Raw genomic sequence first — 14577 nt, 5'->3', positions numbered from 1 at the left:
CTGGCAAGATGAAACCCAACAAAGGAGGATAAAAAGCTGGCATCTCAGCAATGTAACATCCACAATATATCCGGCATCCAAAAGATTATTGAGCAAGAAAGATGTAGAAAATGTGATCTGTAGACAGGAGAAAAATCAGTCAATGAAAACAGACCCACAAATGACAGAGATGATGGCAGAGAAAGACTTCTAAAAATTCCTTATAGCTAAGTACAAGGATTAAAAAAAATATATGAGTATAATAAGGAGAGAAATGGAAGATGCAAAGAGGACCAACTAGCATGCCTGGAACTGGAAAATACATGATCAGAAATGAAAAGTTCCTGAATGGCCTAAAAGAAGATTAAAAAGTCAGTGGAGGGGCACCTGGCTGGCTCAGGTCAGTCAGTAGAGCATGTGACTCTTGATCTTGGGGTTGTAACTTTGAGCCCCATGTTGGGTGTAGAGATTCCTGAAAAATAACGTCCTTAAAAGAAAAAATCAGGGGCGCCTGGGTGGCGCAGTCAGTTAAGCGTCCGACTTCAGCCAGGTCATGATCTCGCGGTCTGTGAGTTCGAGCCCCGCGTCGGGCTCTGGGCTGATGGCTCAGAGCCTGGAGCCTGTTTCTGATTCTGTGTCTCCCTCTCTCTCTGCCCTTCCCCCGTTCATGCTCTGTCTCTCTCTGTCCCAAAAAATAATAAATAAACGTTGAAAAAAAATTAAAAAAAAAAAAGAAAAAATCAGTGGACTTGAAGATATACCAGTCACAACAACTGAAACGGAAGGACAGAGAGAAAAAGGCTGGAAAAAGAAAATGAACAGTCCTAGTGCCTGTGGTTCAATATCAAGTGGTCTAACATACATGTAATTGAAATCCCAGAAGTGGGGCTCAGAAAAAAAATATTTAAAGAAATAAAAGTTGATGGGGCACCTGGGTGGCTCAGTCAGTTGAGTGGCCAACTTCGACTCAGGTCATGATCTCACGGTTCGTGAGTTCTAGCCTCACATTGGGCTTGTTGCTGTCAGTCTGTCATTGCAGAACCAGCTTCAGATCCTCTATCCCTCTCTCTCTCTTCCCTGCCCCCACTTGTGCTCCCCCCAACCGAAAATAAAAATAAATATTAAAAAAAAAGAAATGAGTTGAAAAATTTCCAAATTTTGATCAAAGCTATACACCCTCAAATCTAAGAAGCTCGATCAGCCCCAGGAAGGATAAAAGAAAAATCCTACTAAGACACATCATGATCAAATTGATGAAATCCAGTGATGAAGAGAAAAAAATTTAAAGGTATATAGTGGAAAAAAGACAAATTATATTTAGAAAAATAAAGAGAATAATGAATTTGAGTCTCAACTGAGATGGGCCGTAAGAATAAAATGCACTCAATTCATTACAAAAAATGGAAAATATAATCTCATTAATAATTTTTTATGTTGATTACATGTTGAAATGATAATATTTTGGAGATATTGAGTTAAATAAAAATTATTATATTATTTAATTTATTATTATTATTTTATTTTTAAAAAATATAATTTATTGTCAAATTGGCTTACATACGACGTCCAGTGCTCATCCCAACAAGTGCCCTCCTCAATGCCCATCACCCACTTTCCCCTCTCCCCCATCTACCTTCAGTTTGTTCTCTGTATTTAAGTTTCTTATGGTTTGCTTCCCTCCCTCTCTGTTTGTAACTATTTTTCCCCCTTCCCCATGGTCTTCTGTTAAGTTTCTCAAGATCCACATATGAGTGAAAATATATAACTGTCTTTCTCTGACTTATTTCACTTAGCATAATACCTCCAGTTCCATCCACGTTGCTGCAAATGGCATGATTTCATTCTTTCTCATTGCCAAGTAGTATTCCATTGTATATATAAACCACATCTTCTTTATCCATTCATCAGTTGATGCACATTTAGTCTCTTTCCATAATTTGGGTATTGTTGAAAGCGCTGCTAGAAACATTGGGGTACATGTGCCCCAATGCATCAGCACTCCTGTATCCCTTGGGTAAATTCCTAGCAGTGCTATTTCTGGGTCATAGGGTATTTCTGTTTTTAATTTTTTGAGGAACCTCCACACTGTTTTCCAGAGTGGCTGCACTAGTTTGCATTCTCACCAACAGTGCAAGAGAGTTCCGGTTTCTCCACATCCTCTCCAGCATCTATAGTTTCCTGATTTGTTCACTTTAGCCACTCTGACCGGTGTGAGGTGGTATCTCAGTGTGGCTTTGATTTGTATTTCCCTGATAAGGAGTGACATTGAGCAGTGTTTCATGTGTCTGCTGGCCACCTGGATGTCTTCTTTGGAAAAGTGTCTATTCATGTCTTCTGCCCATTTCTTCACTGGATTATTTGTTTTTAGGGTGTGGAGTTTGGTGAGTTCTTTATAGATACTAACACTTTATCTGATACGTCATTTGCAAATATCTTCTCCCATTCTGTCGGTTGCCTTTTAGTTTTGTTGATTGTTTCCTTTGCGGTGGACAAGCTTTTTATCTTGATGAGGTCTCAATAGTTCATTTCTGCTTTTAATTCCCTTGCCTTTGGAGATGTGTCGAGTAAGAAATTGCTGTGGCTGAGGTCAAAGAGGTTGTTGCCTGTTTTCTCCTCTAGGGTTTTGATGGTTTCCTGTCTCACATTTAGGTCTTTCATCCATTTTGAGTTTATTTTTGTGTATGGTGTAGGAAGTGGTCTAGTTTCATTCTTCTGCATGTTGGTGTCCAGTTCTCCCAGCAGCATTTGCTAAAGAGACTGTCTTTTTTCCATTGGATACTCTCCTGCTTTGTCAAAAATTAGTTGGCCATACATTTGTGGGCCCAATTCTGGGTTCTCTATTCTGTTCCATCAGTCCATGTGTCTGTTTTTGTGCCAATACCATACCATCTTGATGATTACAGTTTTGTAGTAGAGGCTAAAGTCTGGGATTGTGATGCCTCCTGCTTTGGTTTTCTTCTTCAGTATTACTTTGGCTCTTCGGGGCCTTTTGTGGTTCCATACAAATTTTAGGACTGTTTGTTCTAGCTTTGCGAAGACTGCCGGTGCAATTTTGATTGGTATTGCATTGAATGTGTAGGTTGCTTTGGGTAGTATTGACATTTTAACAACACTTATTTTCCAATCCATGAGCATGGAATGCTTTTCCATTTCCTTGCGTCTTCTTCAATTTCCTTCATAAGCTTTCTCTAGTTTTCAGCATACAGATCTTTTACCTCTTCGGTTAGGTTTATTCCTAGGTATTTTATGATTCTTGGTGCAATTGTGAATGGGATCAGTTTCTTTATTTGTCTTTCTGTTGCTTCACTATTGGTATATAAAAATGCAACCAATGTCTGCACGTTGATTTTGTACCCTGCGACTTTGCTGAATTCATGTATCAGTATTGGAGATACCGGATTAAATAAAATATTATTATTATTATTTTTAATGTTTGTTTATTTTTGAGAGAGAAAGAGACAGAGCATGAACAGAGGAGGGGCAAAGAGAGAGGGAGACACAGAATCCCAAGCAGGCTCCAGGCTCTGAGCTGTCAGCACAGAGCCAGACGTGGGGCTCAAACTCACAAACTGTAAGATCGTGATCTGAGCTGAAGTCGGACGCTTAACCGACTGAGCCACCCAGGCGCCCCAAAAGCTGGTGGGTTTTTGTTATTGCTGTTGTTTTGTTTTTATTTTTTATTTATTTTTATTTTTTATTATTATTATTTTTTTTACTGTTCATTTATTTTTGAGACAGAGAGGGACAGAGCATGAACAGGGGAGGGTCAGAGAGAGGGAGACACAGAATCTGAAACAGGGTCCAGGCTCTGAGCTGTCAGCACAGAGCCTGCACTTGATCTTAGCCAAAAGGCCGAGAAGCGATTCAGCACAGAGCCTGACGCGGGGCTCGAACTCACAGACCCGCGAGATCATGACCTGAGCCAAAGTCGGCCGCCCAACCGACAGAGCCACCCAGGCGCCCCCCTGTTGTTTTGTTTTTAAAGAATGATAGGGTTGTTATGGTCTAAGTGTTGGTGTCCCCCTGCAATTCATGTTGAAATCCTAACCCCCAGCGTGATGGTGTTAGGAGGTGGGGCCTTTCTGAGGTGATTAGGTCTTGAGGGGGGAACCCTCAGGCGTGGGAACTGGTGGCCTTATCAAAGAAGCCCCAGAGAGCTCCCTCCACCCTTCCACTACGTGAGGACCAGAGTGAGAAGATAAGACAGCGCCTGGGTGGTTCAGTCGGTTAAGCATCTAAGTCTTGATTCTGAGGTCATGATCTCACGGTTCACGATACAGAGCCCTGCGTTGAGCTCTGTGCTGACAGCGTAGAGCCTACTTGGAATTCTTTCTATCCCTCCCTCTCTCTTTCTCTGCCCCTCCTTCGTGGGTGGGCATGCTCTCACGCTCTGTCCCTCCCCTGCGCTGTCTCTGAAAATCAGTAAACATTAAAAAGAAGAAGAAGAAGAAGAAGAATTAGTGCCATAACCATCTCTTTTGGGCCTGCAGGCTCTTCCAGTCTAAAGGCACAGAAATGGCCCCACAACTCCTCGGCCCGCCTCCCGTGGTGCACTCTGAGGGACCGTTCCCTGCGCTGAAGGGGCGCAGGTCTGGATTGGAAATAGACACACTCTTGAGCACTGCCGGCCGCCGGATGAGGGACGCTCTGGGGCCACAGGGGACGAGGTTGGAGGAGTCTTCAGGGGGAGCCCTCTAAGCGGGGTCTGCAGCAAGAACAGGTGTTTGCCAGGGTGGAAGGAGGTGGGCGAAGCGAATGAGGGCTAGAGGTAAAGCACGAGGAAAGGTAGTAAGACGAATTAAGAAAGAAGAAGGCCTGTCAAACGGCTGGAGCCCCGGGAGCGTGAGCGCGAGGACCAGCGTGTGACGCGCCGGACTGGGCAGCGCGTTGAAACAGTCCTCGGGTCGGGATGCATCTCCCAGCCACCGGGGAAAGCACTACCCTGCGCTAACTCCCAGATCACATCCAGGGAGAGCAGCCGGCAACCCCCGCGGGAATGGAGGGAGGCTGTGCCCCCCAGGTAGGGACCTCGGAGTCCCGGTACCCGAAGTCCAGGGAAGCCGCGACTTTGGGCAGAACCATTCTCCGGAGGTGGAGAGGAGAGTAGAAACCCTGCACTCGGAGCCAAGCCCATGGAACCGGCCGGAACCGCCATTCGACTCTCTCCTTGTTCTGATTTTTTGCGCTCTGCTCCGTCACCTCCGTCCCCTCGCGCGCGACTCCCAGTCCCGGGCACCACTGGTTGCTCCCTGGCTGCCCCCTCCCGCGCGTGGTACGGGCCGGCGGGCGCGCACTCCAGGCGCAGGTTATAAAGGCGGGGCTGCCGCAGCAGACTGCGGACTCAAGTTGCGCCCGAAAGAGCCCGGGCAGGGCCTCGTGGGGCACCGCTTCAGAACCCGGGCTCCAGCGGGAGTCACCCCCGCACCCCCACCCACAACCCATTCCTCTCCAGAGCCCTCAGCGCAGCCTGCACCCGCCCCTGCGCAGGCACTGACGGAAGGACCGCGAACGGGATCCAGATCCCCATCCGTCTCGATACCCGCCCCCGCCGGAGCTGGCCCGACCTCCAAGGCTGGATCCCCGACAGGAACACCGCGCGCGTCCGCATTCGCAGCCGCCCAGCGGAATGCCCAGTTTGGGCCCGGCAACTCGGACGCGCAGTAGACTCGCTTCATATTCCGAGGGCCCTTTGGTCCCCGGGCCACTGGCCTGGGGACTGAGAAGGCGGCGGGCATCTGGAAGACGCCGGCCGCCTACATCGGACAGCGGCCTGGGATGTCGGGCCCCGAGCACGCCGCCTTTATTCGGGACCTGGAGGAAGGTAAACCGGGTCCCCAGGACCCCAGAGCGGGTGGGACCTGGGTATTTCCAGGCAGAAGGGGGGGGGGGGGCGCGTCGGTTCCAGGCGCCCCGCCCCCTCTGGCACTCAGTCTCACCCTTCCACCCACTTGCGTTGTCACTGCGGTGCCTGTTCGGACACCTCTTGCCCTTCTTCTCCAACCTTCTGTCGTCCCCTGATTGCTGTCTGAGGGTCAGGGCGGCGCACCCGCGCGCTCGTCCGCCCGGCTCTGCGCGCCTGTTGCTCCCCAGATCTGCGCACTCTCACGGTCCCCCCTGCCCCGCCCCACTCAGTCAACCGCAATTCCAGGAGAGGGGCGGGGGGCTGCGGGAGGGCGCTGCCAGGCTCGCTCTGAGCGTGTGCTCGCCCGCCGCACCAAGCTGGGGAGGTGGGTGGGCGGAGGTGGGTGGGAAGGTTTTGTCAACCTTTTGGCTGCGGGTGTCGAAGCCCGGCTTTTCCCAGCCTCGGGGTGGGCGGGGCCTCAGGTTTCTTCCCCTTGTACCCTCTCCTGGGTCTCGGGAGATCTCTGGATTAGGTCTAGAGGCTCAGGAGCCCCTACTGCGTGCTGGAAAAGTCTCTCCCGCCTCTCCACACGCAACAGGTGCAGGGTGGGTGACTGCGTCTGTTTCATGACCCATGAGGCTCCAGTCGGCCGAGAGCGCCCTCCGGGTAAGAGGTGATGAGTCAGTCTGGGGCTGTACTGTCGCTAGCCTCCTGCATTCCCCTGGTACCAGGGACCCGGGCGTCCTGAGAACTCATTTCCACCTGAGCTTGGAGGACTGTGATCCCTTGACCTCACCCAGGCCCCTCCAGGGCACAAAAGAGCCCATTTGGCCCTGGGAGCAGCGGAAAGGAGTGCTGGGTACTGGGGGTGTCTGGAGAGAATAGTGGGGGCAGGAAGGGAGCTCCCTTGTCGCTGACTCTTGTCGTTGAGGGAGAACTGAGGATCGGGCAGGAAACAGTGGGATGTGGGGTAGCATGTGTCCTCCCTTTTCCCACCTTGGCCTCCACTCCTGCTTTTGCAGCGCTGTGCCCTGACCAACCCCCGCCAGCCGAGATCACCCAAGAAGATGTCAAAGTGATGTTAAATTTGCTAGAGAAGCTGTGTACTGCTTTCCCTGTCCGGCCCAGCCTGAGCCTTAGCCAGGCCTCTGTTTTCATTTTCCCCTGGAGGGGTAGGAGTCTTGTCTTTTTCCTGCTTGATTATTTCTCTGGGAGCCGAGCCAGGGGTCCCTCTTATGGAAGGCAGGTATATGCCGGATACCCAGGCCGGAATTGCTTGTAGAGCCATCTGGTCTGATGTGCTCTTCTCCATAAGGGGAAGCTGAGTCAGGCCCCACAGTGTGTCGATGGCAGACTTTTTTCTAGTACCCTGGAAAACTAGGGTGTGGGGAAGGTTTCCCCTAGTGGCCTAGCTTCCCTTTGACCCCTGTGCACTCCCTTGCTTCTCCCACCTGTCTGGGAGAGCCCAGAAAACAGGAAAGTATTCCCCGTGGATGGGGGTCCCTCTGCAGACAGAGCGGGACCTAAATACTGCGGCTCGCATTGGCCAGTCCCTGGTGAGACAGAACAGTGTTCTGATGGGGGAGCACAGCAAACTGGAAGCCATGCTGGGCTCAGCCAGGGAGGACGTAACCGGGCAGGGAGGAGGGGAGGGAGCGTGCCATCTCAGACCTACCTACAGCACCCCCACCCCGCCCCGTGCCTGGACCTGTGCTCGCCCCCGCCTGCGTTCCGACAGGGCCCCTCTCCCCCACTGCCAGATTTTACACCTCAGATACCAGGTGAGCTTGAGAGATGACCTCCTTCAGCTCTACTCAGACTGTGAGGAGGAGGAGGAGGAAGAAGAGGAGGAGGAGCCGGAGGAGGAAGAGCAGCCGCACTATCATTCCTATGGAGCCCCTGAGCCGTGAGTGTCCTGCCTTTTCACCTGGGCAGCCCCTTCTCTGTGCCTCAGTTTCCCTGTGTGCAAACAGGAACACTGACGGTGCACCTGCCGGCAGGGTTGCTGGGACTAATGGAGACCGCCACACTGAGCCCAGGCGGGCAGCCCCCAGGTGGGCTGGGACCTGGGTCCCCCACCCCCTGGCTTCTGTGGCTCTCACCCCTAGGACTTGTCTGCGGCAGACGGAGGTCCTGCACGACTGGCCGCAGCTGGAAGCCCTGCAGGAGCAGCTGAGGGAGGAGGTGGGCAGGTGGGCAGAGGGCACATCCGTGGCCAGGGGGTGTTAACTCCTCTGCCCCTGCCTCCCGCCCTCCCTCCAGGCCTCTCAGCTCTACCCCTTGATTGTGTGGAGCAGTTTTGTACGTGAAGTTGTAACTTGGGGTGGGGGGAAGAACTCAGAACTCGGAGTTTGGAGACCTGAGTTCGAGTCCCCACTCTGGCATTTCTTAGCGGTGTGAGCTTGGACGGTGTTCCTTGACCCGCTGAACCTCCCTCGTTAGCATGGGGAGGAGTACTCTCAGCCCTGTGGACCCTTCCAGAGGCACAGCTGAGGAAGTGCTTTCTGCACCCTGTAAAATGCTGTACAGAAGCCCCAGGGTCCCTCTAAGCCTGTGGCCTTTTGTTATTTGGGGCACAGGAAGAAGGGGCCTGGAAGCAAGGAAGGGAAGAAGCCGGGAGCTGCCAGAGACCAGGCGCTGAGGCACCGGGGCCAGGCCAGGGGCTGTGCTGCTACTGTGTGTTTATGAAGAAGAGGGAGGCGTAGCGTTGGTCCCTGGGGAGCTCAGGTCTGGCTGTGAGCTGCAGGCACAAGATGGCTGAACTCATGCTGTTCCCCTCCCCCCAGGCCTGACCTTCCTTCCCCCTGGGTTCCTCAGCTTCCCTGTTGGCCCACGGGTCCCCAGGTCCCTAGCATGGGAACTGGTCCCTAAGTTCTGTTGCTTCCATCTCCTCAGAGAGGCTCAAGTGTCTTTTCTCCTCCTCACCTCCCTGACTCTAGCCTTAACCGGTCTCCCTGCCTGGATTGCTGCCCTTCCGGGTCATTCTGCACACAGCCCAAATAAGTTTCCTAAAACCAAATCTGACCACGTCATCCTCTGCCTAAAACCCCAAGTTTCCCATTGGCTAAAGGGTAACCTCAACCCCCACCCCAGCCCCAGCGTCAGAGCCCTCCCAGTGTCTTGTGATTGCCTCCAGGCCTCTCCACCCCCTGTCTGGGCCTTGTTTGCCATTCTGTGCCTGGCGGAGCCCCGCTTGCCCCGCAGAGGCAGACCTCGTAAGGCAGGACAGGGTGTCGCAGCTGAGACCCCCAGCGTGCCCATTGTACTCGCTCCATCGGAGCCCAGACTACGCACTGGCAGGATTTCCTCGCCCATCACTTTCCCCACTAGACTTGAGCCCCGTGTGTGCTGGGACCAGGCCTGGCAGACTGGTCACCCAGGGCCTTGCTCCGTGTCAGTTAACTAACATTTACGGAAAGGAGACCAAGTGAGGAAGGTGAATCCTGCAAAGACGGACCTCCCCCCCCCCCCCCCCCAACACACAGGAGCTGAGGGGCGGGGTAGACAGAGGCAGTGGGAGGGCCAGACTGGTCCCCGAAGGCCAAGGGGATCGGAGCCGACCTTCTGTCCCCGCTTGTCGCCAGCCGAGGCCAGCCAGCAGATGGCTGAGCTGTCAGAGGTGCTGGCGCTCAGGAGGGAGGCCCAGGACCAGTAGCAGAGGGAGGTCACCCAGCTGCGGGCCCAGGTCCTGAAGCTGCAGCAACGCTGCCAGTCGGTGCGTCCGGGTGTGCCCAGGGCTCCCTCTTGTCATGGCCCCGCCACACCCAAGCCGCCTCCTCCCTGTCCTCACCTCATGGGGCTTTTGGCTTGGCCAGGCCCCAGACCCCTCTCTGCGTCAGAGTCCGAGTTGGAGGGGATCTCAGAGAGCCCTCATTCTGCCTCCTCCTTGTCCCAGGGAGGGGACAAAGTCCCAGAGAGGGTCACAGCGTGTTCCAGGAACCAGGCCGCATGACTCTCCTGCCTTACGTGGCCTCACTCTATGTGACTTCTTACTTAAAGGGCTGCCAAAGCCTCACCCATGTGCCTGGGAAGACCTGTCGGAAGTGGTGGGGAGGCCTGGGGGGAGGGGTGCTTACCAGTCTTGGGTCCTTCCAGCATGGGGCTGAGACTGAGAAGTTGCAGCAGCAGCTGGCTTTGGAGAGAGTAATCCAGATGCGGCTCCAGCATGAGGTGAAACTGCCCTCGGCTCCTGCCCCTGCCCTCGAGAGACCGTGACCCAGAGCGGGGAGCTCGGGGCCCTTGGTCGGCTGCCTGACTTTCCTGGGAGGACAAGCTCCTTGAGCCGGAACTGGGTCTGTCCCTTTGCACACCCTCAGCATCTGGCATGGGGCCTAGCAGGTGGTGTCTGAGTGGAGTAGAGTCCAGGGACCTACCTGGGGGCACCCTGTGTCAGAGTCTGGGCGTCTCGCCTCTTAGCCCCCTGGGGAAAGGGCGGGCTGGGTGGGTCTGGGTCCCAACAGAATCTGCAAGTGGCTTCCCAGCTGCAGGACCTATGGGAGAAGTACACGGAGCGTGGGGGCATGCTGACCCAGGCTCAGGAGGAGGTGAAGACCCTCCGCCAGCAAGCGCCGGGGTCCACTGACCCTGTCACCCGCTACACACACGCCGTACCTCTGGTGAGGACCCCCGGCTGCCCGCTTTTGCCTGTGTGCTTGTGCCTCAGCCCTGCTGGCTGATTTCCTTTCTGTGCCTGGGAGTAGGGGCTGGAGTTCTGTGGGGATCCCCTGGTAATACCCCTTCTCCACCACAGGAGGCCCTTCCTGGTTTTCAGGAGGCCCTGGGTGAGGAGCTCAGAAGGTCTATAAGGATTATCTCGGACCCTGTGTTTTTTATGGAAAGGTGCGCTGCTGGGACCCCCAGGCCCTTGCCTGACCCACACTCACTTTCCCAGAGTGGGGAGGGGGTTTGCTTCTGATCTTCCTTCACTCCTGGCGCCCCTTGTTTGCTGCCCCAGCCCCTCCCCCGCCCCACCCTTTTCTCCGTCCCCATGTCTGGGCCCGTCATTTCTCCCCAGGACTTTTTCACATGTTGGGGCCCGCAGGGACTTTGCGGTTTCAGCTAATGTTGCCTTGGGACAGTGCAAGCCCTTTTCTCTGTTGAAGGAATCATGGGAAGACGGAGGAGGAGGAGATGTCACAGCTGGGGTAAGCTGGCTAGGGGCTCTCCCATCAACCACCCTCACTTTTCAGCAGTCAGACAACCACCTGCAATCCTGCCGCCCTAGAGAAGGCCCTATGCTCTGGGCTGGCTGGGTTGAGTTGTTCTGGAAGGGGCTGCTCCCTTTTCTTTCAAATCTTGCCCCATAGGTGGTCATCTGATTTAGGCTGTTCCAGGTGGGGACCGAAGCCTTTCCTTCACCTTGACAGAGGCGGAGAGTGAAGGAGCACTGGCCTGGGAGCTGGAAACATTTGGGACCGCGTCCCAACTTGGTCCCTTTATTGGCTATGTGTCCTTGGCCAATGGCTTGAACTGTCTGAGCCTTACTAAAACGGATTTGTTCCTATGGCAACTAGCTGTGGGATGGGCTGTAAAGGTTAAATCATGGAGGGGAGCAGAAGGAATATTATTATCCTTGCCGGTCTGTTCTGTGCAGCAGGGTGGGGGGTACTAGGAGAAAGCAGGGTTTGTGCAGGGTTTGGTGACCCTCCTTCCTACCTGGCGCCTGGGCTGGGTGTTTGAAGCCTCGAGGCGGGTACCCAGCTCCCTTCTCCTCTAGTTGGGACAGAACTGAGGAATAGCCATTGGATCTATGTGGAGACTGGGGCAGAGAGCAGGAGAGCTCCTCAACCCTGGTGGCTGGAGATGTCCTAGGGGCAGGTGGAAGGGGGGCGCTGGGGGCTCTGCCTGGGGTTGGCCTTCAGGGGCACAGAAAGACTTTCCTGTCTCCCTGCCCAGATACAGGCTGTGCCGCAGTGAGGTGCGAGAGCAGGACCGGGGCTTAGAGGCTGAGAAGGGGTTACTGACAGCAGAGGATTTTGTGGCGGAAGATTTTGTGCCTGTGGAGGAATTGGTGCCTGAGGAGGAACGGGGGGGGGGGGGGGAGGGGGGCACAGAAGAGGTGGCGTCAGCTGAGGAGGGGGCAACAGAAGAGGCAGAGCTGGTGTCTGAGGAGGCCGAGGCCTGGGAGGAGGTGGAGCCGGAGCTGGATGAAGCAACGCAGGGGAACGTAGGGACCTCAGCGCTGGAGGCTAGCGGCTTGGGCCCCTCTCGCCTAAACATGAAGCGCGTCCTCCAGCAACTGGCTAACTGGCTGGATGCGCGTTATAGTCGGCAGTTGAGGCTGAAGATGCTCCAGAAAGGTGAGTGCTCCCACAGGGGCCTCCCTCCGGCCAGCCAGACCAGCTACAGATCATCAGTGAAAGGTGAGGGTAGGTGAGCCCCCCAAATGCTCACTTACCCCAGCTTGGCCTCACCCAGTGTGATGATTTGCATGGAATTTGCATATCATTTGCATAGGCACCTCCAGGTTCCTTCAGTGGGAACTATGGCCCCAGGGCTCATTTATGTGGAATTTGCTTAGGATTCCAGATCTCTACCCCTTTTTCGCCTGGGGGTCCGGGCTGAAGGTCATGACCAGGACTGCAGCCCCCTACTGTGCCTCTGCTTCCCGTCTCTGCTGCCCCCTTCTCCCTGTCTCCCACTCTGCCACCCGATCCCCGAGGCTCCCCAGCCCTGCAGTAGTGACAGCAACAGGTACAGGGAGCGGATCAGAGCAGCAGCCCGGGGTGCTGACCCAGCCGTTTCAGAGGCTGGAGGAGGACTGGGCCAACCATCCTCCCAGGGCCTGGGAAGAAGAGGGGTGTTCTGGGGCCACCCAGGCCACTGGGACAAAGGCCTCTGCCAGCAAGGGTCGCAGCTGGACCAGCCCCCTGGGTGAGTCTGAAGATGGGCTAGGTCTCTTCCAGGGTGCCGGGGGGTGGGTCAGGGTCTCCTCTCCCCAGCTGGAAGCCCCAAAGTTTGGGGAGTTGCACCTGCTGAGTGTGAGCCCTGCCTTCAAGGAGCTCACAGAGACACCAAAGGTGATTTAGTGACTGGCATTGTTTCCTTTAGTCCTCGCACCCCTGAAGGTAGCTGTTACCAGCCCTTTGTTAGGTGAGAAAACTGAGGTTTGGAGAACTTAAGTAAGAACTTAAGATCATTTAAGAACTTAAGAACTTAAGATCACTTAGCTGGAGTGGGTCTGAGCCTGTTCTCCTCACTGCTATGCCAGAATGACTTTTCCTGGCCTGTCCCTCCCCTCTGACCCTGTCCTGGTGGTGCCTGCCTGGCCTGCTCATCAGCCGTGAAATTTGTAGCCTCACCGGCATGTGTGGGCTGCCCCCACTCCAGTGGCCGCTTGGTCACTGCTGGGCAGCCTCATCAGGGTCACCGTGTAAGGTTGTGCAGTTTGGAAACTGAACGGTGACCTCTTTGGCCAGCCAGTGGGCAGCCTGTAAAACTATCAATCGCGGCTGTCTTTCTGATACAGCGACAAGGCCTCGGCCCCTGCCTGCTGTCCAAGCCCTCAGTTTACCCCTCCCTTCTCTTCCAGGCTTTGCTGGTTCCCAGCAGCCTTCAGAGGCCCCACAGACAGCCTGAGGCCCCTCCTTCAGCTGCTTGGCCAAGTCCCACCTACCCCAGACCCTCCTTCCCATCCTCCCAAACAGGACCCCCCTGTCTGTCACCGGCCTGCCTTCTGTCCCCATGAACCTGGGCTGGGGCTTGAGGACCCAAGCCTCGACCCTTTGCAGGGGATGGGGGTGCCTGAGGGGAGGTCTGTCTGCTGCCAGACCTGGCTTTGAGCTGGGGGTGGGGCTCAGACACTGGTGTAGGAAGGTGTTCTGACTACCTTTCTAACGACAGGCCCTTGACCCTCAAGTTAAAGGTGGCCCCTGAGTCCTTGCTGACTTTTAGGGACCTGGCCTTCTTCCTCCATTCTTGGTCCTTTCTTCTCAGTCCCTAACTACTGTTGGTAACCAAGAGTATCTCTGTGTGTGGGTGAGGGGTCCCTCCGCCCACTGGGGGCCTCCTCCCGCCCCGCCCCCATCTCCCTGCCTGTGGCCCATGTGTCCAGGCTCCCTGCCCATTGCTCCTTCCCCCCGGTCCTCCCCTCAGTCCTCTGTGCCTCTCCTTTCTTCATTCTAGATGTTCTGCCCTCTCCCACTCTTTACTCCTAAACAGCTGGAGTCTGGGGCTCCCCCACCTCCTGCCCACTTCAGTCTGGCTCTGTTCCTGCTGTGTTGCTCACTCTCCTGTTGCTTGTCAGCCTGTGCACCTGCTGGTGCAGGAAATAAAGGACCTGTGGACTACCTGGCCTGCACTCCGGCGTCTTTCTCTGGGAGCATGTGTGTGTGCCCCTGCATGCAGCTTTGCTGGGGCAAAGTTGTAGAAAGAGGATGGGCTCCAATACTGAACCATGTGCCATGGACGTTTGTTAAATGCATTACTTAGTCATATCAACAACCCCTGGGGGGGGGGGGTGGGTGATCTGGTAAATGGTTATTAGAGGATGAAACAGACCCAGGCGGGTCTAACAGCTAGTTGCAGAACTGGGATGTGAACCCAGGCCCTCAGGCCTCTGGAGCTCATGCTCAGACAGGCTCCTTTCCCTGTTTTTCTGCTCCAGGGACTCTGGCCCAGTGCCCTGCCTGTGAGGGGAAAGGCACGGGCGAGAATCACCCACTGTCTTAGGTAAACGTCCCTCAGACCTGGAATCAGACCTGGAACAGCATTTCAAAACAAGTAGTTTGTTTGGAAGATGACCCAGGAATCACTCT

The 14577-nt window shown here is 54.7% G+C and overlaps 1 protein-coding gene across 1 annotated transcript; it reads left to right on the top strand.

Annotated features, from left to right (window-relative positions):
• The first annotated feature begins 4494 nt into the window (after positions 1-4494).
• HAP1 (huntingtin associated protein 1) lies at positions 4495-14114 on the top strand. Its single transcript, XM_045044177.1, is given in 13 exon segments — positions 4495-4568; positions 4863-5800; positions 6844-6938; positions 7303-7727; positions 7930-8005; positions 8401-8522; positions 9233-9536; positions 10303-10437; positions 10572-10660; positions 10836-10965; positions 11145-11425; positions 11717-12694; positions 13353-14114. Coding segments are annotated over 12 exon segments (3150 nt in total). The 3' UTR covers positions 12198-12694; positions 13353-14114.
• The last annotated feature ends 463 nt before the right edge of the window (positions 14115-14577 follow it).

This window comes from Felis catus, chromosome E1 (assembly GCF_018350175.1).
Source record: "Felis catus isolate Fca126 chromosome E1, F.catus_Fca126_mat1.0, whole genome shotgun sequence".
NCBI classification, from domain to species: Eukaryota; Metazoa; Chordata; class Mammalia; order Carnivora; family Felidae; genus Felis; species Felis catus.
This window is presented reverse-complemented; position numbering and strand designations above follow the sequence as displayed.